At 49.2% G+C, this 27,107-nt stretch overlaps 1 protein-coding gene across 1 annotated transcript; it reads left to right on the top strand.

Annotated features, from left to right (window-relative positions):
* The first annotated feature begins 434 nt into the window (after window positions 1–434).
* IGFN1 (immunoglobulin like and fibronectin type III domain containing 1) lies at window positions 435–26,862 on the top strand. The gene is made up of 27 exons (XM_066565062.1): window positions 435–453; window positions 935–1,057; window positions 3,264–3,403; window positions 3,969–4,068; window positions 4,875–4,922; window positions 5,460–5,505; window positions 6,194–6,368; window positions 6,921–7,034; window positions 8,218–8,389; window positions 8,979–9,251; window positions 10,979–11,659; window positions 11,732–12,064; window positions 12,104–13,018; window positions 13,076–13,508; window positions 13,566–14,176; window positions 14,231–15,637; window positions 16,839–16,963; window positions 17,398–17,539; window positions 18,009–18,305; window positions 18,922–19,221; window positions 20,095–20,268; window positions 20,656–20,784; window positions 21,217–21,522; window positions 23,132–23,220; window positions 24,309–24,504; window positions 25,677–25,976; window positions 26,435–26,862. The coding sequence occupies exons 1-27, from the start codon at window positions 435–437 to the stop codon at window positions 26,860–26,862; spliced, it is 8,076 nt and encodes a 2,691-aa protein (XP_066421159.1).
* Window positions 26,863–27,107: the final 245 nt, after the last annotated feature.

Below are 27,107 nucleotides of genomic sequence, written 5' to 3'. Positions count from 1 at the left end.
GATGTACCTCTGCTCCATGCCCCAGTTTAGACATCCATCTCTGTGGTTTTCTTCTCAGCAACTGCTCTTGCCATCCATCAGAACCCACCACGTGAGTGCCATGTGGTGAATGTTTGCCTGAAACACGAGAGGAGGTCTTTAGAGGAAAGCCAGGTGACACAGAGGGATGCCACTGGATGTGTACATTTTCCATTCAGCCCTGCTAATCATCCTCATACCCAGGTTGTGTTGGGCATGACAGGCTGATTGGCAGGTCTGCCTCTATTTGGCTACAAGGATGTGGCAAGTGAGGAAGGACAAACTGTGTCACTAAAGGAAGCAGTGTTACGGTCTGTCCTTTACCTTGCAAACTGTAAATAATGAAAGTATTTGTCTTTTTCACAGGAGAACTTGTAATCTGTTTGTGCTGACCCCAGAAAGCTGAGCAAAGCATCATGAGCAGCCATCAGACAGGTGAGAGAACAGACACAGCTCTGGAGAATATTCCCCTAAGAACAACTCCAGCTTGCTTCTCTACCTTGGAGATGGGAGGGACTGACCCACCAGGCTCTGACTTGGCAGTGGGGCTTTTCTCATGCCAGATTTTGTATTTGGAACAAGAACTGATGCAAAGCTCTCCCTGTTCAAACCGTGGCTGGAGTTGTGAGCCGAGGTGGTCCTGGATTAGGACTTTGTGATTGCAGAATTTCCTACTTGGACACAACTCTGCCAAAGCCACCACAACCAGGAGGTGGCTTTACCAAAGCCACCCAAACCTTACTCCCCAAGCCTTGGGACACATTTACAGCCTGTGGCGCTGGAGTGGGTGGGACCTTTGTGGTTCAAGAGGAGCTGAGCAGGAGCAGTTATTGCTCTGCAGGAGGCAATGCAGACTGAGAGATTCTTTCTGAAGGATAGACATGTAAATTGAATGTATTTTTTCTTGATTTTCTAGTTAAAATCTTCAAGAAATCTTCTATCCCAGGAGTTGTTGTCACTCAGTTTGTGAATGATGTTCCAGAAGGATGCAGTACACCTGATTTTGAGAGGAAGCCACTCACTCTGACACTGCAGGAAGGTGAGACTTGATAAACAGGCAAAGCCACAGATCTGGGGGTTTGACTCCATGTCCCACCTACATTAAAAATTACCATGATTAAATCAACTGAGTTTCTAAAGTGATTTGACATGACCACAAAAAAAGTCTTGTGTGGCCAAAGTCTTTGTTACACTGATGACAATTCCATCAGTACTCACAAAGGTGTCCTGAGTTGTCACTATGTGTATGAAAGACCAACATCTGGCTCTTATGTGTACAGCAAATCCAGTGAATTCTGCAGGAAGCTCTCACAGTAAGGATTTTGCAGCAAAAGATTAAGCACATTGAAAAAGCTGTTGTTTTTGTTTTCCTGTTGAAAGAACTTGTGCTCAGCACTAAAATCAGCTGCTTTTAAAGTAGGATATGGTGACTGGAGGTGCTGTTTAGGCTATAGCAGCCTTCCGGTGCCTAAAAGGACTCCAGGAGAGATGGACAAGGGCCTGCAGTGCCAGGACAAGGGGAATGGCTTCCCACTGGCAGAGGGCAGGGTTAGGTGGGATATTGGGAAGGAATTCTTGGCTGTGAGGGTGGTAAGATCCTGGCACAGGGTGCTCAGAGAAGCTGTGACTGCCCCTCAATCTCTGGAAGTGTCCAAGGCCAGGTTGGACAGGGCTTGGAGCACCCTGGGATAGTGGAAGGTGTCCCTGCCCATGGCAGAGGGTGGAATGAGATGGGCTTTGAGGTCCCTCCTAGCCAGGCCAGTCCATGGTTCTGTGATGATTCTGCAAGGAAAAACATAAGGATCTTGCACGGACCACAGAGCAGGCAGCTGATGAGCCAATAAATGGAATCAATGAAGAGCCTCCCAGAGGTGTCTCTGTGCACCTGCAGAGTCCTTTCATTTTTTCTTTTTTGTTGGTGGGGAGTGGCCTGTGAACATCGTGTAGCTCCTCTTCCCTGCCAGGACTGAACCAGCAGCTTGGGTTTTGGTGTTCCACACTGACCTATGGATTTCCAGGAGCCACTGAGGTTTTATGAAGGAACACAGTGGCCTCTAGTGGAACCTGTCCCTCTTCCTCCTCCTCCACCTGCACCTTTCAGCAACTACCCAAGGCTAAGTTTTCACCTGTCTATATTTTCACCTGTGTAAATTTTCCAAGTTACTTCATTTTCAGCAGGTTCTTTGTGCATTCATGTTGGTCACTGTAATTCTGTGTCTGTGTAGAGGCACCACGAGGGCCTTTAATTCTGTCATCACCCCACTGTGTTCAGTGCATGGCTGAGCTGATTCTTCTGGCTGAGTGGTCTGTGGCAAGCCTGGAGAAGTGCAGCCAAAGTGGCTAAAATGTAATACAGGGATAACAAACTGCAATCAGACTTCAATAAGAGATAGCACTGCAATCTCAGAGGCTGGAAGAGGTATTTTGATAAGGATCTGCTGGCAGGAACTTGTTCCATCAAATAAGTTTGGTGATGGTGACTGCAGAAAGGTGTGAGAAATATTGCCACATTTTCCAGGGAGAATCTTTACCAGTGTTGGTCACCTGAAGACCAAGAGTACTAAAAAATAAGAGAGAGTGATCATTTCTACTCTGAGGTTTTTCCATGGATAACTCACCTCCATTTCTACTCCCTCTCACTCCCACAAGTCACTTCTCTGACTTATTTCCCAGTGTTTCCTGTGGTTCTGGAACCTGTTGGAGAAGAGGTTTGTACTGGGCAGTGGGAAAGCTGTTGGAGGTTTCTGTGGTGGGCTGGTGGGTACTCAGGCTCCTGGGGAGCAGGGATGAAGGAGAAGAACCCCCTTCTCCTCTCCCTCCCTTGTCTCTTCAAACAGCAGTGTCTGGTGGGTTTGGAGTGCAAGGTGGTGCCAGTTAAAGATTGGAGAAACAGTGGGATTTGATAGAGAATATGTGTGATGAGAAGGGATTTGGACATTTCATGGGTAAAAAGCAAGTCTGAGTTGAAGTTGCTGTCAGGTTTCTGATTTCAGTGATGGTCAGAGATGTCAGCAGCCACATCTGGCAGGGCAATGCCACGTTTTAAAGGCCTTTTATGATTGAATACACACAAAACCTGAATTATTGATGTGCAAAAGAAAATGTTACTTTTGAAGAATGTTTCTGCATAAAATAACAGAAATTACTCACTCTGGGGATAACTCTTGATTAGAAAAGGGACCAGGTCTGAGCGTCCTCATGTTCAAGCCTGTCTTAAATAACTAAATCCTTGTTTCTTTTCAAAGGTAAAGATGCCATTTTCAGAGCTGTGGTCAAAGGTGTCCCAGCTCCTGAGGTGAAATGGTCACGTACACGGAAAGGAATGGATGATCCTGCCAAATATCAAATGTCCTTCAACAGTGCTACAAATGAATTCATTCTGCAGGTAAAGATCAAATATTTCAGAAAGGACTTGTGGAACTGAGAGAAATGGACAAGAAAAACCTGCAGTGGGATGAGGGGAAGCAGAGGGGCAGCTCCAATCTCTGCTCCCTCTGAGCAGGGACAGGACCCCAGGGATGGGCTGGAGCTGTGTTAGGGCAGGGTCAGGCTGGCTATCAGGGAAAGGCTCTTCCCCCAGAGGGTGCTGGCACTGCCCAGGCTCCCCAGGGAATGGGCACAGCCCCGAGGCTGCCAGAGCTCCAGGAGTGTTTGGGCAGCGCTGCCAGGGATGCCCAGGGTGGGATTGATGTGAGTGTCCTATCCAGGAGCTGGACTGGATGATCCTGTGGTCCCTTCAAACTCAGGGTATTCTATGATTCTACACTGATGGAAGAGTGTAGATCCCCAGCTCTGAGAAAACACAAAAATAAGCAAACAAAGCTTTTTAGAGCCCTTCTGGGAACAGAAGAAGCCTCTGAGGTACCACTGAGTAGCTGCTTTATGAGAAGCTGAAGGTGAACTGAACCCCAGCCCTTTCTGTGAGCAGTTTCTGTGCTCTCCCTTTGAAGATCAAGAGCCTGGTTCCAGATGACAGTGATTTGTATCGCTGCTGTGCTGTCAATGCCTACGGAGAGGCCTCGTGCTCTGCTGGCCTCAGGATCCTCCAAGGTAGGACTGGCAGCTCTGGGCTCCACAGGCCAGAGGCTGTGCCTGTGCTGTTCCTGGGCTGGGTGTCTGGACTTTGTCTGGGCATTCTTGGTGTGAAGGTTTGGTATTCCCTTCATTGAGACTGGAGATCTTTTGGTGGCTCCCTAACACTGTGAGCTTTAAGGCAAGGGGGAAGAAAGTGGAATTGTGCTCACTGCACTGGTCCATAATCAGACACTCTGGATTTACTGCTGAACTGCCCCAGTTCTTCCTTTATGGTGTTGAATGAATCAGCCCTTTGGGAAGGTTCCATCCCTCTGTGGCTGTCTCTGCTCCTTGCTCCTTCTTCTGTCACAGTCAGTGCAGAGAAATGGGCACTTGGTGGGTCAGATATAACTGATTTTCTTGGAATCCACGTGAGCAGAAGATGGATTATATCTGAAGTGTCCATGTCACCTCTGTGCCTTTCAAGGTTAGAAGTTTAGAAGGTACCTATCTGCAGTTGCCATTTCCACCTTGGCTTCCCATCTCTAACACAAGATGTTGATATTTCCTCCCATTGCTTAGACCATAAAATTGGTAGGGCAAAAATGCTCTCCTCCTCTGTGTGGAGTCTGCAGCAAGCACAGAGTCAATGGCAATAGAAATATCACCTTTATAGATGGAGTCTACTGGGAGCAAATGTGAGATTGACAAGGAAATCCAAACTGGGATTCCTTCTTGCACTGGTAACAGATACAGTGGTTTCATGGCTCATTGGTTCACTGCTGTTAATCTAATCTTGTTCATCCTATGGCTTTTTTTCCTTCTGTTTTATAAATGATCAGTTGGCTTTAAGAGGAAGGCAAAATATGTTCCTGTTCATGCTGCTGATGGTAAGTTAAAGATCTATTTGTGTAATATATTACTGGGGGGGAGCAGAGAGAAAAATACTCTCTCTGCCACACTATTGCTACCCCAAACTCATAAAGACTGGAGTAAGAGAAGGATTAATGAGCCTCTGATGTTCTGTCATCTCTGTCTGCTTGCTCTTTACCTTTTGCTAAAGTGATGATTTTAGACACAGTTTTGGGCTGTTGTAATTAGTGATTATGGAATCATTAGGAAAGGAAAAAGGGATTTGGGGATGTTAAACACATCTTGTGTTTAACATCAAACTTGTTAACATGGCTGAGTCAGTGTCTAGAGGGAAGCCCTTTAGGGAAAGATGAACTTCACTGGCACTCAAAGGATGAGAATGGCAGTGAGAACTAACTAAGTTTCATGACAGTTTTTTGGTAAAATGTGAAAAAAACCACCAGAGACCCCAGCAGAATGACCTGTTGTCAGTGGCTATTCTGCATATCTTCTTTGGGGAGATGTATTTCACAGTGCTGGCTATGTGACTGTTGCTTCCCCCACTCTTGTAACAGAGCTCAAGAAGACACTCCTGGACTCCAGGAAGATGCTGAGGAAGAGGTAAGGCTCTGGAGTGAGGGCCATGCTCCCACTTCTGGATGTTTCTCAGTGCTAGGGGACAGCTCCAGAGACCTTCAGGGCAACACTTCTTGTGTCCAAAGTTGTGGTGAGACTCCCTGTGGAGAGACAGGCCACAACAGCTTGACACTGCCAGCTGGACTGAGATAAACACAAGATTCCAGCCTCATTTTAGGGGTACTTCCTCTGCACCACGAGGTTCTGAAGGGAGGCTGTTTCTCTGATTCCTTGTGTTTAGCTCACGAGTGGCTTCCTGTCCAAAGGACAACTCTTCATGCACTGCTGGCTCTGGCTGCCAGCCCAGCTGCACTGCCAGGTGCACAGGGCAGAATCCTTCCCGTCCCAGGTGGGAAGCTCTAAGGATTGCCTGCTGATAATGATCTCTGTGCAGAGTCCTGAGCTGTGCTAGGCAGTTACCTGGCCTGGGCCAAACTGTGCCAGACCCTCTGGTGATAATTCAGCAGGGTGGAAGCTGTTCTCTGGCACTATTTAATTTGTAGTACAGATGCAGAAAACCTGCTCTGGAAGAGTCCCAGTCTTTTCTGCCTGCACCTACAGGGCCAAGTGAACTACAGGAATGATGAAGAGAGATGAAAGAGAATTAGGGATAGAAAAATAGGACATCTTGTTGTCTATGAAAACGTCTGAATGGTTCCCCCCTGGTTCTCAGGGCTGCAGTACCAAAACCAAAGCCCCTGGACAAAGAAGCTGTGTGGCAGCTGCTGCTGCATGCAGATAGGAGAGATTATGAGAAAATCTGTATAAAATATGGAATTGCTGACTTCCGTGGGATGCTGAGGAAGCTGCAGGAGATGAGGAAAGAAACAGAGAGTGAACAAGACAAGGTAAATAAACTGAAACCACTCATTTTTAAGAAATTGCAGCTTCTGAAAACAGGCTATATTTTCCTGAATTGCTTTGGAGATGAAAATTTTGTTGTATGACAGTGATTTATGACAATATTTTAAAGAAGTTCCACTTCTTTACTCATGCAGGTGAAAATGCTAATGAATTTTTTGAAGCTCAGTTCACAGATTTTAGGAGACAGTGACCACAGGGTAATTCAGTTGTCTCTGATGAGAATTTGGACGCCAAATTAAAAATTATATGTCCAAAAGTAAAAATTGGCCTTCACATACAGGGGCATGTAGAGACCTGGATGGGCAGTGTGGGAGTGACCAGGACGCAGCACATAAAAAATAATTTATGCACAGGAGGAAACTGTGGCAACTTACAGACATTGCAAGTCACTGTACCAGAACTGTGACTTACACATACTTCTACTACATAATGTTAGAGATAGGTCTTTAAAGTAGATTTCACATTAATTCAACAGCTTAAGAACTTTTGTCATGGCAGCTTTACCATTTACTAGGTTCTTCAATATTTCTTTGCAGTTAATTCACAGTCTCAAAAACTTTGAACACATCAAAGTCAACAAGGAGGGAAATGCTACGTTCAGCCTGGAGATGGAGCTGAAAAACAGCAACAACAACGTTTACCTGCTCAAGGTGAGGGGGATGAGTTAGGCAGCAGCAGCTCAGAGCAGCCCCTCAAGTGTTCTACAGAAAAGGCTTCATCTGCTAGGCAGTGGCTGAGAGTACATAAATGCCTTAAGGTTGTCTGTCTTTTGCAGTTCCCTGCTTTGTTAGGGAGAAATGTGGGTGTGGGGTGACCTTTGGTGGTGGATATCCCTATGGATTTGTAGATCCAAGTACAGAGCATGCAGTCAGTTACTGACATCCTTGTGTCTTCAGGAGATTCATAGAACAGTTGAGTTGGAAGGGACCTTTTAAAGGTCAAGGGACCTTAAAACATTCCACCTCTTGCCATGGACAGGGTCACCTTCCACTGGCCCAGGTTGCTCCATGCCCTATCCAACCTGGCCTTGGACACTTCCAGGGATGGGGCAGCCACAGCTGCTCTGGGCACTCTGTGCCAGGGCCTCCCCACCCACTTTCTTATATCTAACCTGACCCTCCTTCAGTTTAAGACCATCACCCCAACAGTGTCTTTCAGGCCACAGAAATTGTGCAGTTTCATATAAATTTTATTCACTTTCTCAAGTGTGTTATTGCACTATAACTCCCTCTGTGGAAGAAGATCTCAGAGAGGTAAAACATTCCCTCTAGATCCATAGTCCCATAGATAGAATCTGCAGGTGCTCAGTGCTAGGTGTGTTTGTCTGAAAGATAATTTTTAGTCAAATTTTGGTTAGAGGCTTTAATCCAGGGGAAATCAGAATGCCCCGAGGGGGAGGACAGACTAACTATGAATCTTCTGGATCAAATATATGACATGAAGTTGATGAGCCACAATTTGGACAATGTAACCCAAGTGTGCTAAAGAAAGTGGTGAACTCTCCTGCTCATCCAGCTGTGAGAATGCTGAAATCTAGAAAAGAAAGTGCTTTGTCTTTGTAGCTGCAAGAACTGTGTATTAATTAAGCTTCAGACCCTTATGTGGGCAGCCAAGAGGTGCTGTTTTGCTGAGTTTCAGAGCCTGGTGCCCTGCTCTGTGCAGGACTCACTGCCCAGACACTGCCTGTGTACTGCAAAGAGCCCTATGCACTGTGAGGGTACTCATATCAACAAGGGGGTTGTAGCGCCAACCTGTCCTGATGTGTTTGAAATGCCTGGCACTGGCTGAGCCTTTGTGAGGACATTCCTTCCCTCCCTGCCCTCCCCTGGCCAGGACGGCGAGCGGCTCCGCTACGGGACAGGGGATGAGTACAGGAAGCACTGCCTGCGGAGGGTCGGCAGGAGGTACTACTTCACTGTCAACGATGTGCAGCCCGAGGACGCAGGGGTGTACCAGGTCAGGGTGGAGGACGTCCCTGTCTTCTCAACCGAACTGGATGCTCAAGGTATGAATTTAGTTTGATGGTTTTGGTGTGCAACTGTGACAAAAGTTTATTTTTTTGCTGGAAAAATGTGTCTAGGAGCAAGTGCAAAGCTCAGTAACTCCGGACCACCACCGAGGATTGGTTTTGTGCTGCCCAGTAAGGGCTCCTTGTCTGGCACAGGTGAAAAGGAGCAGGAGGGTGACTAAATGCTTCAGGTGCTGCATTTGCAGTCCCAGGGAGCAGGCCTAACCTCGAGTACCAGTGTGGCTGTGGGTGACAGTGAACACACACCTTAACTACCCCACATTACACTTTGCTTCTGTGAGCTCAGAATAATAACAAATTCAATCCAAGTATTGTACTGCAGGAACACATCAATGACTACAGACTGGCAACACATCGGTGCTGTGAGGTACAAATGTCTCAGAAGATAATAAAGACAAAAATCTACTTTTCTGCTTTTCTGCAGAATTGGGCACAGAAGCACATCTGAGTTTTTCCTTTTGCTCAGAGGCACCACAACTTCCTGTTCCTTCCTCCTTCAGCTGTAACAGTTTCCCTGGGAGCACAGAAGCTGTTTCCTTCCCATAGCTCTCGCTTTCCCCTGCAGCCATCCCGGTGCGGTTCCGGCAGCCGCTCTCCGACGTGCGCTGTGCCGAGGCCGGGGACGCCGAGTTCCAGTGTGTGCTGTGCACGCCCTGCCACCAGCCCCTGTGGCTGCACAAAAGCCACCCCCTCCAGGCCAGTGACAAGCACCAGATCTCTGTGACACCTGATGGCCTGACCCACAAGCTGACTGTGAGGAACGTGGGGCCCTCGGACAGCGGCCTGTACACGCTCGATGCGGGACAGGGCTCCTCCAGCGCCTGGCTCCTCGTGGAGTGTGAGTGCTTGGCAGTGGGTTGTTCCTGTGGTGTGTTGGCACAAAGCATTCTTCTCACTGCCTGATGGCTCAGGGAGATGTTGCTCTGCTGGAAAATGAATTGCTGAGCCTCTAATTCCGAAATCATGGCTGAAAAAACTGGGGGTGTTCAATGTGGAGAAGATGAGAGTCCAGGGAGACCTTGGAGCCCTTCCCAGGGCCTAAAGGGGATTCAGGAGAACTGCAGAGGGACTTTGGAACAAAGGGATGGAGGGACAGGACAAGGGGGAATGGCTTCCCACTGCCAGAGGACAGGGTTAGATGGGATATTGAGAACGAATTCTTGGCTGTGAGGGTGGGCAGGCCCTGGCACAGGGTGCCAGAGAGGTTGTGGTTGCTCCATCCCTGGAAGTGTCTGAGGCCAGGCTGGATGGAGCTTGGAGCAGCCTGGGATAGTGGAAGGTGTCTCTGCCTATGGTACGGGATGGAATGGGATGAGTCTTAAGGTCCCTTCCCATCCAAACCATTTTGTGATTCCATTACTCTAAATCTTGTTTGGAAAAATGAATGGCTGGTTACACCCTCTTTCCTCTTCATATGAGACCAACTTTTCCCCTTTTAATTAGTCCTGACAAATCCTATTGGCTTGTTTGCTCTACAGCTTTGATGAAGTAGCACATTCTTCATCAGTTATTGGAAAAATGCTCCCTATCTCCCCACATGTTTTTGAGGAAGCTATCCCAGGGATCACAGTGCAGCAGGCAGGGGCTCAGGGAGCTTTTGATACTCTCAGTTCTACACTATCAATGCCATTCTTCTTGTTAGATAATATTTTTCATTCCCAGTTAGAGTTAAACATGCTGGAAGGAGCTCAGAGGAAGCTGGGAAGGTGGGAACACAGTGCAGGCACATTGCGAGTCACCTGGCTTATATTTGTTTGCTTATGAAGGGTGGTTCCTTTGGTTCTCTTTGACTCTGGTTTCCTTTGGGATCCTCCTGCAGCAGCAGGAGGGGTCTCTCTCACAAAGGCCTCTCCAAAGCAATGTAGGTTTCTGAAACAAAGAAACTTCCCATGGATTTCAGTGAGCTGTGAGCTCTGATAAATTATATCTGACCTGGAAACCAAAGCAGTGAGTGACCTGCTCTCAGAACAGCCTGAATTTCAGATTAATCCAAAGCTATTCACATATATGAAAGCTTTAGTCCTCAGGTTGGGCATCCCTAAACCAGCCATTATCCAGATGTGCAAGCTGCCTCCAGAGCAGTGAAATCCCAGTTCCAGGGTGGGAACTGATGGCTCTTCTGTGCATGGAATATTCTGTAACTCCTCCATATCTGGAGGGTGAAGGCAGATGGAATGAATGAATCCCACATACAATCTCAGCCCCTCTAAATCAGACCTGCCATGCTGGAAGTCCCTTTTTCTGTTATTTTTGGTTGGTTGGTTGGTTTGTTTGTTTGTTATAATGAGCATGTTTCCATTAAAAACCAATGTATTTTAACTAAAAATAATTGTTTTTAACTAACATTTCATTGTCTGAGTGTGGCATTGAAAAATTCAGGATTTGAATTTATTTTAAATTTATTTAAATGTATTGTGTTTGTATGTCCTAAAATGAAATTCAAAAAGTGGTAACAAATTTTCTTTGGTTGTTGATGCAGTGCATGTCCTATTGATTTTCTGTTATTTTGTTCCCTTCTTTTTCTGTATATTGTAAATCTGCTGCCATGAAACAATGCAACTTCAGATGCCAAAGGAAAGACGAGTCAGGATGAAGGAGAAAAGATTGTAAGGGAGACATCTGAGTGGCTGAAAGAAACAATGGCAGACAACGAAAGGGCGAGGAAGCTTCGGCGCCAGGAACAAGCTGCTGCTGAAGATCGTGCTTCCTTCTCCACATCCTCTGGTGGGGAGAAAAGTGGCTGGCACAGAACAGGTCAAGGCAGCAGTCAAGGCAGGGGCCAAGGACACTCCCTTGATTCTGGTGATGGAAGCCAAGTTTTTTTGGGAAAAGAAGGGCTACGCAAAACCCACATGAATGGAGAGATGGGGTCTGGGCAGTTTTCTGGAGCAGGTCTAGATGGAGACTCAGCAGCCAATGATGGCAGCATCTTTGGACTAAAAGGGGGCAGAAGTGGGTTAAGAGCTGTCCATGGCATGGACTCTGTGTCAGGCAGAGCAGGTCCTGGTGGTGCAGGAGGACGGGCAGGTGAAGGGAATTCTGTAGATGGCAGAGGTGAAGGTTTGCTGAGTGCTGTTGACATTGACATGGGTGATGGAGAAGGTTTGGGCTCTCAGCATGACAAGGATGGGAATTTAGGGGATGCCAGTTACAGAGCTGGATTTGGGGGTGCTGGGAGGTTGGGTGGTGGAAGCTCTGTGCCAGATGGGCTTGATCCTGATTCAACTGGAGTGGGAGCCAGTGTGGGTGATCTGTTCAGCAGGACTGGTCCAGGAACTGGAGCTGGGGGGAAAGCTGCAAGTGCTGGAATGGCAAGAGGAATGAGGTCCCACCATGGCAAGGATGGGGATGCCACTGTGGGTGATATGAATGGAGCAGGTATAAACAGAGAGGGACAAACAGGGACTCCCTATGGTAAGGATGGCCTGACACCTCATGTCAGTGGTCAGTTAGGGCAGACAGGAAGATCTGGCTCATTGTATGGGCCAGGAGGGCTTCCAGGTGGAGGTGGGGCTACACCTGGTACAGGTGGCAATTCCAGAGGAGAAATGGAGGCTTTGTATGGTCCAGATGGTCAGGCACTGGGAGCAGGTGCTGGTGGTGCTGTTGGAGTTGGTGCAGGGGGATTTGGGTCTCCCTATGGAAAGGGTGGTCTTCCAGCTGGGGCTGGTTTTGGTGGTGTTGGTGCAGGGGGACTTGGAGCTCCCTATGGGAAAGATGGTCTTCCAATTGGAGCAGGTGCTGGTGGGGCTGGTAGTGCAGGGGGACTTGGATCTCTCTATGGGAAGGATGGTCTCCCAGCTGGGGCTGGTGGTGCTGGTGAAGGAGGATTTGGAGAGGCTTTGTATGGTCCAGATGGTCGGCCACTTGGAGCAGGTGTTGGTGCTGGTGGTGGTGCAGGAGGATTTGGATCTCCCTATGGGAAGGATGGTCTCCCAGCTGGAGCAGGTGTTGGTGGGGCTGGTGCAGGGGGATTTGGATCTCCCTATGGGAAGGATGGTCTCCCAGCTGGAGCAGGTGCTGGTGGGGCTGGTGCAGGGGGATTTGGATCTCCCTATGGGAAGGATGGTCTCCCAGCTGGAGCAGGTGTTGGTGGGGCTGGTGCAGGGGGATTTGGATCTCCCTATGGAAAGGATGGTCTCCCAGTTGGAGCTGGTGCAGGAGAGGCTTTGTATGGTCCAGATGGTCGGCCACTTGGAGCAGGTGTTGGTGGTGCTGGTGCAGGGGGATTTGGAATTCCCTATGGAAAGGATGGTCTGCCAGCTGGAGCTGGTGTTGGTGGATCTGGTGGTACAGCGGGATTTGGATCTCCCTATGGGAAGGATGGTCTGCCAGCTGGAGCTGGTGGAGCTGGTGTAGGAGGACTTGGAGAGGCTTTGTATGGTCCAGATGGTCGGCCACTTGGAGCAAGCGTTGGTGGGGCTGGTGCAGGGGGATTTGGGGGTCCCTATGGAAAGGATGGTCTGCCAGCTGGAGCTGGTGTAGGAGAGGCTTTGTATGGTCCAGATGGTCGGCCACTTGGAGCAGGCGTTGGTGGTGCTGGTGCAGGAGGATTTGGAATTCCCTATGGGAAGGATGGTCTCTCAGTTGGAGCTGGTGGAGCTGGTGTAGGAGGACTTGGAGAGGTTTTGTATGGTCCAGATGGTCGGCCACTTGGAGCAGGCGTTGGTGGGGCTGGTGCAGGAGGATTTGGATCTCCCTATGGAAAGGATGGTCTGCCAGCTGGAGCAGGTGTTGGTGGATCTGGTGGTGCAGGGGGATTTGGATCTCCCTATGGAAAGGATGGTCTCCCAGTTGGAGCTGGTGCAGGAGAGGCTTTGTATGGTCCAGATGGTCGGCCACTTGGAGCAGGTGTTGGTGGTGCTGGTGCAGGGGGATTTGGAATTCCCTATGGAAAGGATGGTCTGCCAGCTGGAGCTGGTGTTGGTGGATCTGGTGGTACAGGGGGATTTGGATCTCCCTATGGGAAGGATGGTCTCCCAGTTGGAGATGGTTTTGGTGGTGTTGGTGCAGGGGGACCTGGAGCTCCCTATGGGAAGGATGGTCTTCCAGCTGGAGCTAGTGGAGCTGGTGTAGGAGGACTTGGAGAGGCTTTGTATGGTCCAGATGGTCGGCCACTTGGAGCAAGCGTTGGTGGTGCTGTTTCTGCAAGCGCCAGGGGAATTGGAGCTCCCTATGGAAAGGATGGTCTGCCAGTTGGAGCAGGTGCTAGTGGGGCTGGTGGTGCAGGGGGAGTTGGGGGTCCCTATGGAAAGGATGGTCTCCCACTTGGAGCAGGTGCTGGTGTTAGTGGTGCAGGGGGTGTTGGAGCTCCCTATGGGAAGGATGGTCTCGCAGTTGGAGATGGTTTTGGTGGTGTTGGTGCAGGGGGATTTGGCTCTCCCTATGGGAAGGATGGTCTGCCAGCTGGAGCTAGTGGAGCTGGTGTAGGAGCACTTGGAGGGGCTTTGTATGGTCCAGATGGTCGGCCACTTGGAGCAAGCGTTGGTGGGGCTGGTGCAGGGGGATTTGGATCTCCCTATGGAAAGGATGGTCTCCCAGTTGGAGCTGGTGGAGCTGGTGCAGGAGAGGCTTTGTATGGTCCAGATGGTCGGCCACTTGGAGCAGGTGTTGGTGGCGCTGGTTCTGCGAGCGCCAGGGGAATTGGAGCTCCCTATGGAAAGGATGGTCTGCCATTTGGAGCAGGTGCTGGTGCGGCTGGTGGTGCAGGAGGAGTTGGGGGTCCCTATGGAAAGGATGGTCTTCCAGTTGGAGATGGTTTTGGTGGTGTTGGTGCAGGGGGACCTGGAGCTCCCTATGGGAAGGATGGTCTCCCAGCTGGAGCAGGTGCTGGTGTTAGCGGTGCAGGGGGATTTGGATCTCCCTATGGAAAGGATGGTCTCCCAGTTGGAGCAGGTGCTGGTGGAGCTGGTGGTGCAGGGGGTGTTGGAGGTCCCTATGGAAAGGATGGTCTCCCAGTTGGAGCTGGTGTTGGTGCGGCTGGTGGTGAAGGGGAAGTTGGAGCTCCCTATGGAAAGGATGGTCTGCCAATTGGGAGTGGTGGTGGTGGTGCTGGGGGAGTTGGGGGTCCCTATGGAAAGGATGGTCTCCTAGCTGGAGCTGGTGCTGGTGTTGGTGGTGCAGCAGGTGTTGCGGGTCCCTATGGAAAGGATGGTCTGCCAGTTGGAGATGGCGGTGCTGGTGCAGGGGGAATTGGAGCTCCCTATGGAAAGGATGGTCTCCCAGTTGGAGCAGGTGCTGGTGGAGCTGGTGGTGCAGGGGGTGTTGGAGCTCCCTATGGAAAGGATGGTCTCCCAGTTGGAGCAGGTGCTGGTGGAGCTGGTGGTGCAGGGGGTGTTGGAGCTCCCTATGGAAAGGATGGTCTCCCAGTTGGAGCAGGTGCTGGTGGAGCTGGTGGTGCAGGGGGTGTTGGAGGTCCCTATGGAAAGGATGGTCTCCCAGTTGGAGCAGGTGCTGGTGGAGCTGGTGGTGTTGGTGCAGGGGGTGTTGGAGCTCCCTATGGAAAGGATGGTCTCCCAGTTGGGGCTGTGGCAGGAGCTGCTCATTTCCCTCTTGGAGGTAAGGAAGCGATGGGATTGGGCCATGGCATGGATGCCACACTGAGCAGAGCTCTGGGATATGCAGGTGGAGCAGGAGGAGAGGGCTTTTCCAGGGAAGGCTCTGCCCTGTGGGGTGCAGGGTCTCTCTATGGCGAGGACAGAGGGTCAGGTGTAGCCACAGCTGGTGCAGGTGGAGTTGGGAGGCTGGGAGGGGACGGATGGGATTCAGTCGGTGGTAAAGGAGGTGTGGGAGCTGCTGGTGGACCAGGAGGTGAATATGTGCTGGATGCACATCTTGGCAGATCTTTGAGAGGTGAAACTGGAAAGGGCACTGCCAGTGATGTCAGAGGGCCAGGGAACAAAGGTTCAGCTGGTGACAGAGGGTCCCTGTCAGGTCCAGGAGGAGCCAGGGGAGAGGGCAGAGATTTCACACAGTTGGGCTCCCTTTATTCTGCCTTTGGAGAGGCAGGGAGTAAATCCCATGACAGATCTGTTGATGGGAGTAGTTCAGGTGGGTTTGGTCAAGGTCCACTGAGTTATGGCCAGGTGTCAGGTCCTTTTGGTGGACCTCCTTCAGCAAACCAGAGAAACCAGGAACCTGACCTGGATCTTAAAGCAAACGATTCCCTGAACAACACGGAAAGCACAGCACAAAAGAGACGGAGTGTCCTGGATGATCTCAAAGGTACGTGGTTAACTGGTGACTCCTGCTCTTTGCATTTTGATACTCACATCCCTAATCCTGAAAAGAAATTGGATGTTATGGTTTAGATAAACACAACTGTATAGAAATTTGGTTGTCCCATGATCCATTCCTAATTCTTCCACTGACTGGCTGCTTGATCTTACACAGTGTGCTCTGATCAAACTGCCTTAGAAGTCTAAATTACTTTCTTTGTCTAAATGATCTAAACCAGGTCTCATCTCTTCATTTGTGTTTCACATATCATGGAACAGACCAGTTCACAAACATACCAGTTCCTATAAGATTTCAAGGAATATCATCATGTTTCTTTGATACTGTTCCCATTCAAAATGAAGCTTTCACTTTATTTTTCATATACTTACTGTAAAGAACTGTGTTTTCTAAGTTCTGGGAACAATTCTGTGCCTGCATATATGGGATTATATAATGTAAAGAGCTCTTTTCTCTTGTAACATCAGGAATAATAAGGTGTTGCATAGAGTAAGAGGGGAGTAATGTGTTTGCAGTCATTTGAGTAAAACCTGTGGCTCCACCAACAAGATGATGATGTGAAAATTGTAGGAATGTGAAATATCAGGTGTATAATTGGAGAGGAATATTGACCTAATGGGATGGTTCACAAGTTAGGAATTATCATTGCTAAACCATAAATATAAACAAGGAAGTAAAATCATCAAAACTAGGGTTCAGGAGGAAGTGTGGGGTATATATTAGAGAGGAGATCGTGATGGTAATGGAGAGAACTTGGTAAGAGAAAGAGGAATACAAGGGTGGAGAACAGTGTGCCTGGGGCTGTTTAGGGGATGTGTTGGGCAGCCCATGTGTGGTCAGTGCAGAGGAAGAGGAGGTTGAAGCAGTGTATTCACACCCTGGAGCAGCCTGTTTTTTTCCACTGGCTGTAGAGGGAGCCAAGATAATTAGCATAGACATAAACTAGCAAATCCACAGCTGGAAAATGTGATTTGTGGTGAATCCATTGTCCATGAGATGGATGTTGGGATGGTCCTCAAGGCACTGGGTGTATTCAGCTGGCCCACAGCGAGGTGGCACAAAAGCCTCTCCTGACCAGAGGACCTTTTTTTTTTAAGCTCTTTTCATCTCATGTGCACATGCATTTTCAGCTCTAGGTGTCTCTCTGTAGCACAGACTTAGCTTCTTTCCCTTCCTTTGTGCTGTTCAGTCCCGCGCTGTTACCTCAACAAGCAGCTGGCGACCATGCGAGTGCTGAAGGGGGAGCCGGCTGAGCTGTCCTGCACTGTCAGCAGGGACAATGTGACAGGAACCTGGTTTAAGGATGGCCTAAAGGTGGGTTCCTTGAGCTTGCTGTTGGCTTTGGGTAGCAATGCTCTGCTCTCTGGCTCTACTTCCTAAGGGTGGTGTCAAGGTGTCCTTCCCCCGACAGTCACCTGCAGTCTGACTGGGGCCCTGGAAGGGTTCCCAGAATCTCAGAGTGGTTTGGGTTGGAAGGGACCTTACAGATCATCCAGTCCCACCCCTGCCCTGGGCAGAGACACCTTCCACTAGACCCAAGCTTTGTCCAACCTGGCCTTGGACACTTCCAGGCATGGGGCAGCCACAGCTTCTCTGGGCAACAGAATACCAGAATATTGTCATTAAATATGCATGACATTCCTAAATCTTTTCAACTGCATTTCAAATTGCAGTCTGTCCAGTTTTAGTTTGGATTGCATTTTTACTTTTTTTTTAAAAAGGATAGGTCTCTATCCTTTACTTTGTAGTTAACAAGCATGGATGGAGTCGTCTTTGAAAAGAAAGGTCTTGTCCACAAACTGATCATCAACAAGGCTGAAGATATTCATGCTGGGAAATACAGGTTTGAAGGTGGAGATGTAAAAACTGAAGCTTCAATTTTTGTTGAAGGTGAGTCTACTCAAACCACCAAGGCAGCATGAAATGGGCTTTAAATGTAATATATTTACTCAGAGACATGTTATTGGTTATTGAGATAAATTTATTATAAAGAATTACAAAATAAATGGGAAATGTTTTTTGTACAGGTTGGTTCATTTTGCATTTGCAAATTTAACTAAGGACCCTTCTGCCAGCAATTCAAATATTTCTGGGGTGCACAAAACACTTTACCAGGGCAGACTCTTCATTCTTGTGTTTAGTGTGTTGCCTAGGAGAAATTTTCTCTAGTGAAAGGACAGTGGGATACCACAAAATTTTGTGATAATTATCCTGTAGCAAAGCACAACTAAAGGTTCAGATCCAAGTGTTGTGAGCTTCTAAGCATTGCTGGCAGCACCATGAGGGGATCCCTTCTCTCCAAGGTGAACCTTATCCTCCTTGAATTGTGGTTTTTAATGACCTTGTATCACCTGCTTAGATCCTCCCCAGGTGGACAAAGTTCTCCTCAAGAACTTGACCAGTGTCCCCACAGTGGCCAAGGCCGGGGAGGGGGTGAAGCTGCGGATCCCATTCGAGGGTCGGGGCCCCATCAGGGCGGCGTGGCTGAAGGACAGGATGGAGCTGGGGGATGACTCCAGGATCCGTGTGGACAAGACAGATACCTGCACCACGCTGTCCATCTCCAGCTGCGACAGGAGGGACTGTGGGGATTACAAAGTCAGGCTCAAGAATGACAGTGGTGTCCTGGAGATCAACCTAAAGCTCATGGTGATAGGTAAGATCCTATAACATTCACTGTGGCTTTCACTGTAAAGCTTAGGCAGGGAATCCATTGACATGGTGACAACCTTGTTTGGAGTGACTGGGTATTTAGAAGGGAACAAGACTTTGTATATTGCCCCAAAATCAGGGTACAAGGAAAGATTGCTGAACATGCTTCATGCCCTTTAGTACAAGGGAAAACAAACCTAGTTTGGTGTTTCATGGCCTCAGCAGCTGAGTTTTGGGTGTTCAGACACTGTGGGAGATGTGACTGTAACCAACATGCAAATCTGAAATAGGATATCAAGGTCCAATTCAGCCCTCCCATAAATGTCTCCTTTGGGAGACCAGAAATGATGTTTTGCCTGTATTAGCAAGCTGAACTGGTGCAATGCTTATGAGAACTATTGACTCGGGGAGAGCAAGGGCATGGCTTTCCATCTTCTCCATCAAAAGTTAGAAGAGGTCAAGTTTGGAAGAGGCAATTCACATGTCCAGCCCTCATCCTACAACTGTGCCTGCATTTCATCAGAACAGTCTCCCTGCTGGTGAGCAAGGGATAGTGTCTGCTCCAAACCCAGGAGCAGGTCTGGGTCTGGAGCCAGCTGTGTCTCTGTTCCTCTTTCCAGACAAGCCACAGCCTCCAGCAGGACCCATCAAAATTGTCGAAAGCTCCGCCAACAACATCACGATCCAGTGGAAGCCCCCAAAGGACGATGGGGGCAAACCAGTGCAAAGGTACCTCGTGGAGAGGCAGCAGGTGGGCAGGAACGACTGGGAGACTTTGGGAGAAACCCCCAGGAGCTGCACCAGCTTCACCACAAACAAAGTGGAGGAAGAGATGAGCTACTACTTCAGGGTGAGGGCCACGAATGCCGAGGGAGTAAGCGATGCACTGGAGTCAGGGGAAGTGAAGGCTGCTGGTAAAGGTGAGGAGAACTCATAATTCATAATTCAAATTGGTAAATTCATTATCAAAGCTGACATCAGAGGGAACTCACTGCATTGTGGATGTTGCTACAGATCTCAACTTCAGTCTCCACACAAAGCTGTGGAGGTTGCCCAGCAAGAGCAGCAGTTTGTTGTAGGCTCTGCTGATGCTGAGTGAGATGTAATTATTCCTTGGTCATTCTCTATTTTGGATTGGAAAGGAAGTTTCATGGGGGAAATGCAAAACACATCAAGATCAAAGGAAATTTTTCTCAGTGTGGCTGCAAAGGGAACATGTGAGGCCTTTTCTTAATTCCACAGACAAAAGAACTTATATGTGCAGCCCCTCTCAGCATGAGCACTCCACTCCCCCAATCTCCAAACAACTGAATATTGGTTTTGTCCTTCAAGAAGTTTAAATACTAGAACAGGTTTGCCATGAGCACAAATGCAGTACTAGAGAGAGCAATGTTCAATTCTAATTATCTTCTTTCTCCATTCTCATTCCCATGATTCTGTACCTTGGACACTTTAGCAGAGGGCAAAGAAAATCCGTTTTGTTACCAGTTCCTGTTGTTGTAAGCAAGAATGATGCTGATTGTTCATATGTAGGAATGACACACCCCACTGGCAGAGGAATTGTCAGTCCTGATGACAGCAGGTCTTTTGTGAAATCCAAACTAAGGAACAGTGTCTATGCTGGATCCAGTTTGTGTGGGGAACAGGATCCACAGCTTCAGGTCTCAGCCAGGTTTTCAAAGCACATCCATAGGAATACCTGGGGGAATCTGGAAGAAGAAATTCCACGCAGCATCATTTTATCTTGCCATAAAAACATACCTGCCAATAATGAAGCCATTGTCTCTTTATAGGTTCCCCTGGTGCCCCAGATCGCCCTGAGATCATCAGTGCCAGCAGGGACACCATCACCATATCCTGGAAAGCTCCCTGTAAAACCGGCACTTCCCAAATTATGGGATACATTGTTCAGAAACGCAAGAAGGGCACTGTGACCTGGCTGCCAGTCACCAATGTGCCTGTCAAAGGTGGGTGTTCTGACTCCTGGAACAGCCCAGTGGATTTGAAATGGCAAAAATGTCAGCTGGGTTTAGGAGCTGCTTAGGATCTTACACCTTTCACATCAAGGTGGTGATGGGTGACCTTGGAGGTCTTTACCAACTAAATGATTCTGTGATTCAAGGGCTGTTTGATTTTGAAAGGAATACAATGAACACATCCCAGAAGATCACATGCACTTGGCTAGGGAATGGCAGGGGAATCAGTGACAGCTTTTATGGCTCCTGAGACTTTTTCTGTCCATAATTCTGCCTGAAGTAAGGCACAGCTTTTTTGTGTCACCTTTCCTGATGGGGAACAGCTCCCCTGAGGCAACACCTCTCTCCTCTCTCCTCTCTCCTCTCTCCTCTCTGCAGACAAGAAACTGAAGGTGACGGGCCTCAAGAAGGGTGTGCAGTATGAGTTCCGTGTGGCAGCTGTCAATGCTGCTGGCACAGGACAGCCCAGTGACCCCTCAGAGCCTGCCTTTGCCCGGGACCCCACCAGTAAGTGCCCTGCCCTGCCCTGTGCTCTGCTTTCAGGGTATTCATGGAGAGATGTTCTTAAATCATCTGTAAAAGTGTGTGGAGACAACGATCAGTAATTGGGGAATGTTTCATGGCTAAGAATCAGCTGGAGGAAGGAATGGAAGGATTTCCTGTAGGATGTCCAAGTCAAGATTTGGCAGATCCCAGTGGGGGGAAATGTGCAGTGTAGAGGAACACTCAGGAGGGGCCAGAGTGTTTTGGGATGTTGTGGATTTACTGCAGGGCTGGTAGGAGCAAGGACCCAGTTCCAGCTCTGAAAAACTGGAATGTGGGGCAACACAGCACGGTGGAAATCCAGTGCACTGCAAGAATGTTGGCAATCTCAGGCAGTGACTGAAGAGGGAAGAGAAATCCTAGAAAAAATAGTTTAAATAAAATTTCTTCATCCAGAATCTCCAGGACAAGTGCAGGACCTTAAAGTGAGCATCAGTGACAGCACCAGTGTCACCCTGACATGGAACAAACCTGAAGTACAAGATGGGAATGATGTGAAAGGCTACGAGGTGGAGATGAGGCCCTGTAACAGCCTCAGCTGGACCAAGTGCTTCACCCTCCCTGCCGGGAGCACCTCGTGCAGGGTGCCGGGCCTGCAGGCCAGGGAGAAGGTGTTCCTGCGCGTCAGGGCCCTCGGCGACGGCGGCCCCGGGGAGGCCACGGAGCTGGAGGCGTGTGCTGGAGCTGCCGCTGCTGCCCTGGGTGAGTCAGGGGCCCGGGGCTCTGTCCCGGGTACGGGGCACTCTCCTGTAGCTCTGTCCCGGTACGGGGCACTCTCCCCGGCTCTGTCCCGGGAGCGGGGCACTCTCCTGTAGCTCTGTCCCGGTACGGGGCACTCTCCTGTAGCTCTGTCCCGGTACGGGGCACTCTCCCCGGGGCTCTGTCCCGGTACGGGGCACTCTCCTGTAGCTCTGTCCCGGTACGGGGCACTCTCCTGTAGCTCTGTCCCGGGTACGGGGCACTCTCCCCGGCTCTGTCCCGGTACGGGGCACTCTCCTGTAGCTCTGTCCCGGGTACGGGGCACTCTCCTGTAGCTCTGTCCCGGTACGGGGCACTCTCCCCGGGGCTCTGTCCCGGTACGGGGCACTCTCCGGGAGCAGGAGCCGCCGGGCTGTGGCACACCCGCAGCAGCTGCCCCCAGGCCCAGCCTCGCACAGGGCAGCGCTGCTCCTGCTCACCTCGGGGTTCTCTGCTCACCTCAGCAGGGCAGTCTCAATATTAACTGATACCACATAGGCAGTGCACAGTGCTCAGCTCATTTAGAGACTCCTTTGGATAAAACAACCCTCAGAACTCCATTTTCTCCTTGTACTTACATTCTGCCCTCTGTGCAGGGCCACACCACAGTCACCAGACAGAACCTGTATGTGCCTTACCCCTGCTTGCACTCTTCCAAGGGAAAAATAGAGTTTCCACTCAATTTTTAGACAATCTTCTGAAATTAAAAATTTTATTTTGTTCTCCTAAATCACATTTTTAAATTATGTTTTGGATACTTTATTTTACTTTTTAATTGTTTAGTTTGAAAGTTTTCACCATTTTCAGTTTTCCATCTTAATTTACAATCTGTAGCTGTTTTTTCCCTGCTCTTTGGGAACATTGCAGAATTACAGATTTAAGAGATAATTCTCTGAGGGGTTCATCTTCTTTAACTTGGATCCTAAGTGAAAATGTCTTCTTTGGCATATGCCTGGAGACTCCATTTATCAATAAAAAACCTAAAATAAATAAAATCAAATAAATCCATCTAAAGCAGGTGTTCAGTTGTACACTGGAAACACTAAATGCAATTTAGCATTACCGTATTTGGTATGCTTAGATAAATACTAACTGGTGTAGTATATTGATGAAAAGAGAAAAGAAAATATTTTAAATACTAAAAAATACTATTTTAGATAAACTCTGCCAGCTTTCCTGTGGATGTTCTGTCCTCTGTACTGCATATATATTTTATAAGTGTCCATTGGAATTTCCTTTTTTCAGACACCATTTAAACACAAAAGATGATCCCTGTGATGGGATAAAGTGTGGCAAAGAGCCAATTTCTCTGTAACTGAGACATCACATGAATACAAAGATTGTTGTGAATGTATTTTTACATAATTTTCCCTTGTTTAGTCATGGTGATAAATAAGTAGTAATGAAATTTGAGAGGTGTTCACTCTGGAACTGAACCAGGGAGCTTTTTCCCACTGTGAGTCCCTCAGCAGCCTCATTCAGCTGGGAGAGGCACCAGGGAGTGGAACACTGCAATTGTTACCAGTGACTGCACCAACATCCACCTTCTGGGAGCAATCTTTGTCTCTTTCAGTCTCTCCCAGGTTCCTGATAGATGACACGGTGAAAAGCTTCCTGCTTATAAAAGCAGGGGATCCCATCCGGGTGAAGATTCCCTTTGAGGTGGGTATTCAGGGCTTTGGAGGAATTCCCTGCCTGGTTTTATAGCAGGCAGGAAAACTGAGCCACTGTTTTTATGTCATGGAATTTTGTTTATAAGTCACTGGGCAAATAATTTGGCCTGCCTGTGCTGTGTAGATTTTCAGGGTGAGGAAAACATAAGCCAGAATCGAGCAGTCAGTCTTGGCAGTGGTGTTTTATGACATTGTGATCATTCCTTAACCTCTGCAGACAAGGCTTAGTGCTGTCCACCTAGCCTTATCAATGTTATCATCATCTGGTCCTGCTCTGTCAGACAGCCCAAATCAGAGATTTCCCTGTGACTCCCTCAGGAGGCCTTGGGGCACCATTTCCAGCAGCACCTTCACTGGGCTTGTCTCACCAAGCAGCAGCACTTGAGAACTTGGCAGGCACTGAGAGAAATCTCAGTGCTTTGGAGTGAGCTTGGAACAACACAGGCTTTTCCTCATGGGAAGTGTGGCCAGGCTTTGGAAGGGGCTGCCCAGGGAGGTTTGGAGTCCCCATCCTTGGAGGTGTCCAAGGAACACCTTTTGTGTAAAAACTGTAAAAGAGCTTTTAAGGTGGGGATGGTGCATGGGTTGGACTCGATGTTCTTGGAGGTCTTTTCCAGACATAAATGATTCCATGATCCTCTAAAGTCTGGGGCACCAGAGGAGGGTGATGAACTGTGTGTGTATTTGCTGGCCTTTCTCCTAATCTCTGGGAGAAGAGACCAAAGACGGCACAATGGAAATAAAGACTTAGAGGATGTTTTTTCTTTCCAAAACTAACAGATCTTTTTTTAAAAGCAGAAAATACTGTCTCCTGAAGTGATCTGTCCTTGATCTGGCATAGCTTGTTTGACACAGTTCTGAACACTTTACTGCAATTACATCCTTAAAGGACTAAAAGGAAAAACAATTTGTAAAGAAACTGTAGAACAGATCAGGGCTCTCAGATCCATCGTGGATCTGTACTTCTAAACATTACTATGTTAAGGAGGTGCATGTTTGGGGTAAGATAATGAAGCTAAAGATACAAGACACAGTCTGGAGGTGAAAGAAGTGGCTGTGAGTGGTTGTTGTTTGCAGGGATCTCCCGAGCCGGTGGTGACGTGGTTAAAGGACGGGCTCCCCCTGCCCGGCCGCGCCGCCGTGAGTACCGAGGAGGGAAGCAGCCAGCTGCTGCTCAGGGCAGCCGAGCTCGGCGACAGCGGCACCTACACTGTGGAGCTTGGGGATGGGCTGGGCAAAAAGGAAACCTTCAGCTTCCAGGTTCAAATTACAGGTAACTCACTGTCATCCGTGCAAATGTACCAGCAACTCCCAGCCTGTCCAGGCTGGGCATGAAGGGACTGAGAGCAGCCCTGGAGAAGGACTTGGGGCTGCTGGTGGGTGAGAGCTGGGCATGCCCTGGGCTGATCCCCAGCATGGGCAGCAGGGGAGGGGAGGATGCTGCCCCTTGCCCCCTCAGGTGGCACCCCACCTGCAGAGCTGCCCCAGCCCTGGGGGCCCCCAGCAAAGGAAGGATGTTGAGCTGCTGGAGCAATTCCAGGGAAGGCCACGGAGATGCTCAGAGAGCTGGAGCCCCTCTGCTCTGGAGCCAGGCTGGGAGAGCTGGGCATGTTCACCTGGAGAAAAGAAGGCTCCAGGGAGAGCCCAGAGCCCCTTCCAGTGCCTAAAGGGGCTCCAAGGGAGCTGGAGAGGGACTTGGGACAAAAGCCTGGAGGGACAGGACAAGGGGGAATGGCTTTTCACTGCCAGTGGGCAGGGATGGATGGGATATTGGGAAGGAACTCCTCCCTGTGAGGGTGGTACAGGTTTCCCAGAGCAGCTGTGGCTGCCCCTGGATCCTTGCAAGTGTTAAAGGCCAGACTGGACTGGGCTTGGAGTAACCCAGGATAGTGGAAGGTGTCCCTGCCCATGGCAGGGGGTGGGACTGGATGGGCTTTTAGGTCCCTTCCCACCCAAACCAGTCTGGGATTCCATGATTTACTGTGAGTAGGCAGAAGGCCACAAGCTGAGTTTAGCAGCAGGAGCTCTGCTGCAGTTTGTCTGTGCAGGCACAGGGAGAACCAGTGTACAGTTTTATATGAGATTGTCTAGGCACTTTAGGATCTCACTTGTCTGCAGGACAGAGCAATCCACTGACTAAAACTGTCCTGTGAATGATGGTGATCAGCACAGGCTGTAGGACACTGAGCACGGCTCTCCCAGCTGTGACCCCAGGAGGAGAAGCAGCTGAGCTGTACCACCCTCCTCTCAGCCAGTGCAGATGTTGTGCAGCAGCAGCAGCTCAGTCCATAGCAACTGCAGCTGTGTGCCTGAAGAAGGAATGGCATTTTGTCCCTTCCAGTCACCAGCATGGTCACTGAGCCCCACGCATGCAACAGACTCCAGGATTTTAGGGTTCTGTGCCACTGTCCCTACAGCTGTGACATTGTGCACCCTCCCTGGCAGATGTCCCTCAGCCCCCTGGAGCCATCCGGCTGGAGGAGAATGTCCCCAACACAGTGACAGTGACCTGGGAGCCCTCAGCCTCTGAGCAGTGGGAGAAGAACCTGTACTACACTGTCCTGAAACGGGAATCCCAGAAGGGCCTGTGGCATGTGCTGGGGGACCTGATCTACAACAACAAGTTCACCTTCACCAGGGTGGTCCCAGGCAGGGATTATTACTTCAGGGTTGTGGCAAAAAATGACCTGGGAGCCAGTGATCCATCAGAGACTGTGCAGCCCTGGAGGATCTGGAAAAAAAAGGGTAAAACATTTTCAAGTATTTCTCTGTGTTGTGTTTTGTTCCTTTCATTGCTTCTAACACCCCACCCTCAAATGGATCTCTCCTCCTGGGAATATTCAGTGGCCCAGAACAGGAATGCACAGAGATGCCCTGAGGAATTCCAGCTGGGCAGGGAAGGTTTGTCCTTTCTGCAGGGGCATTATGCAGACAGGCCCTTCATTCCCAGCCATTATGACATACAATTTGCCCCAAAATGAATTCCCAGCAAAATCTGAGGCTTTAGTATTGTAGAAACCAAAGTTTCTGACTTTGAAGTTAAATGTTGTGTAGTTCTGAGGAGCAGCAGAGGTTACAATCCATAGGTGCATGAGATCTCTGGTAATTTGCAGAATTCCAGACACTGCACAAACAAACCCCTGCAAACCCTGCAGTGCTGGGAGCAGTATCTGAGTGTGTGCTTGGTGCTTTATATTTCACAGCTGAATTTCAAGTGAAAGCACAGAAATACAGGGGAGTTAACCAGAACCAGCCCCCGAGGTTCCTGGTGCCACTAAAGTGCCACGTGGTGGTGACAGGCAGCGAGTGCCACATGAGCTGTGCTGTTGGAGGCCATCCCCCACCAAAAGTCACTTGGTACAAGGACAGCAGAGACCTCTCCAGAGATCCCAACTACTTCTGCACCAACGACTTCGGCGTGTGCTCGCTGGTGGTGCTGGGGGTCACCAAGCAGGACGAGGGGGAGTACATGGTGGAAGCCAGCAATGAAGTGGGCCGTGCCTTCAGCAAAGCCTTCCTTGCCATCAAAGGTAACTGCAGGGCTGCTTCCCTGGCAGATCCAGGGGTGTCACTGCTGCCCAGGGCCTCAGAAATGGTCCCCAGCCAGCTCCACCTGCTGACAAAGCAATAGGACATCTGGGCTGTTTAACTGAATTCCTGATCGTGATACTCGGGATCAAGTACTAAACAGAAGCAGAAATAAAAAGGGAAAGACCACTTGATTTCTACATGACCCAGAGGTTTTGGCTGAGCTTGAACAAATTTTTTAGAAGGAACAATCCCATCTTCATTAGGTAGGATAATATCAAGGATTCTTCTCGAGTGCAGGAGCCGCAGAATAAAGACCCTGGCAAATGTGCCAGGTGAGGGGAGCAT

This window comes from Molothrus aeneus, chromosome 24 (genome assembly GCF_037042795.1).
Source record: "Molothrus aeneus isolate 106 chromosome 24, BPBGC_Maene_1.0, whole genome shotgun sequence".
NCBI lineage: Eukaryota > Metazoa > Chordata > Aves > Passeriformes > Icteridae > Molothrus > Molothrus aeneus.
The sequence above is the reverse complement of the archived record's forward strand: the minus strand, read 5'-3'. Positions and strand labels throughout refer to the sequence as shown.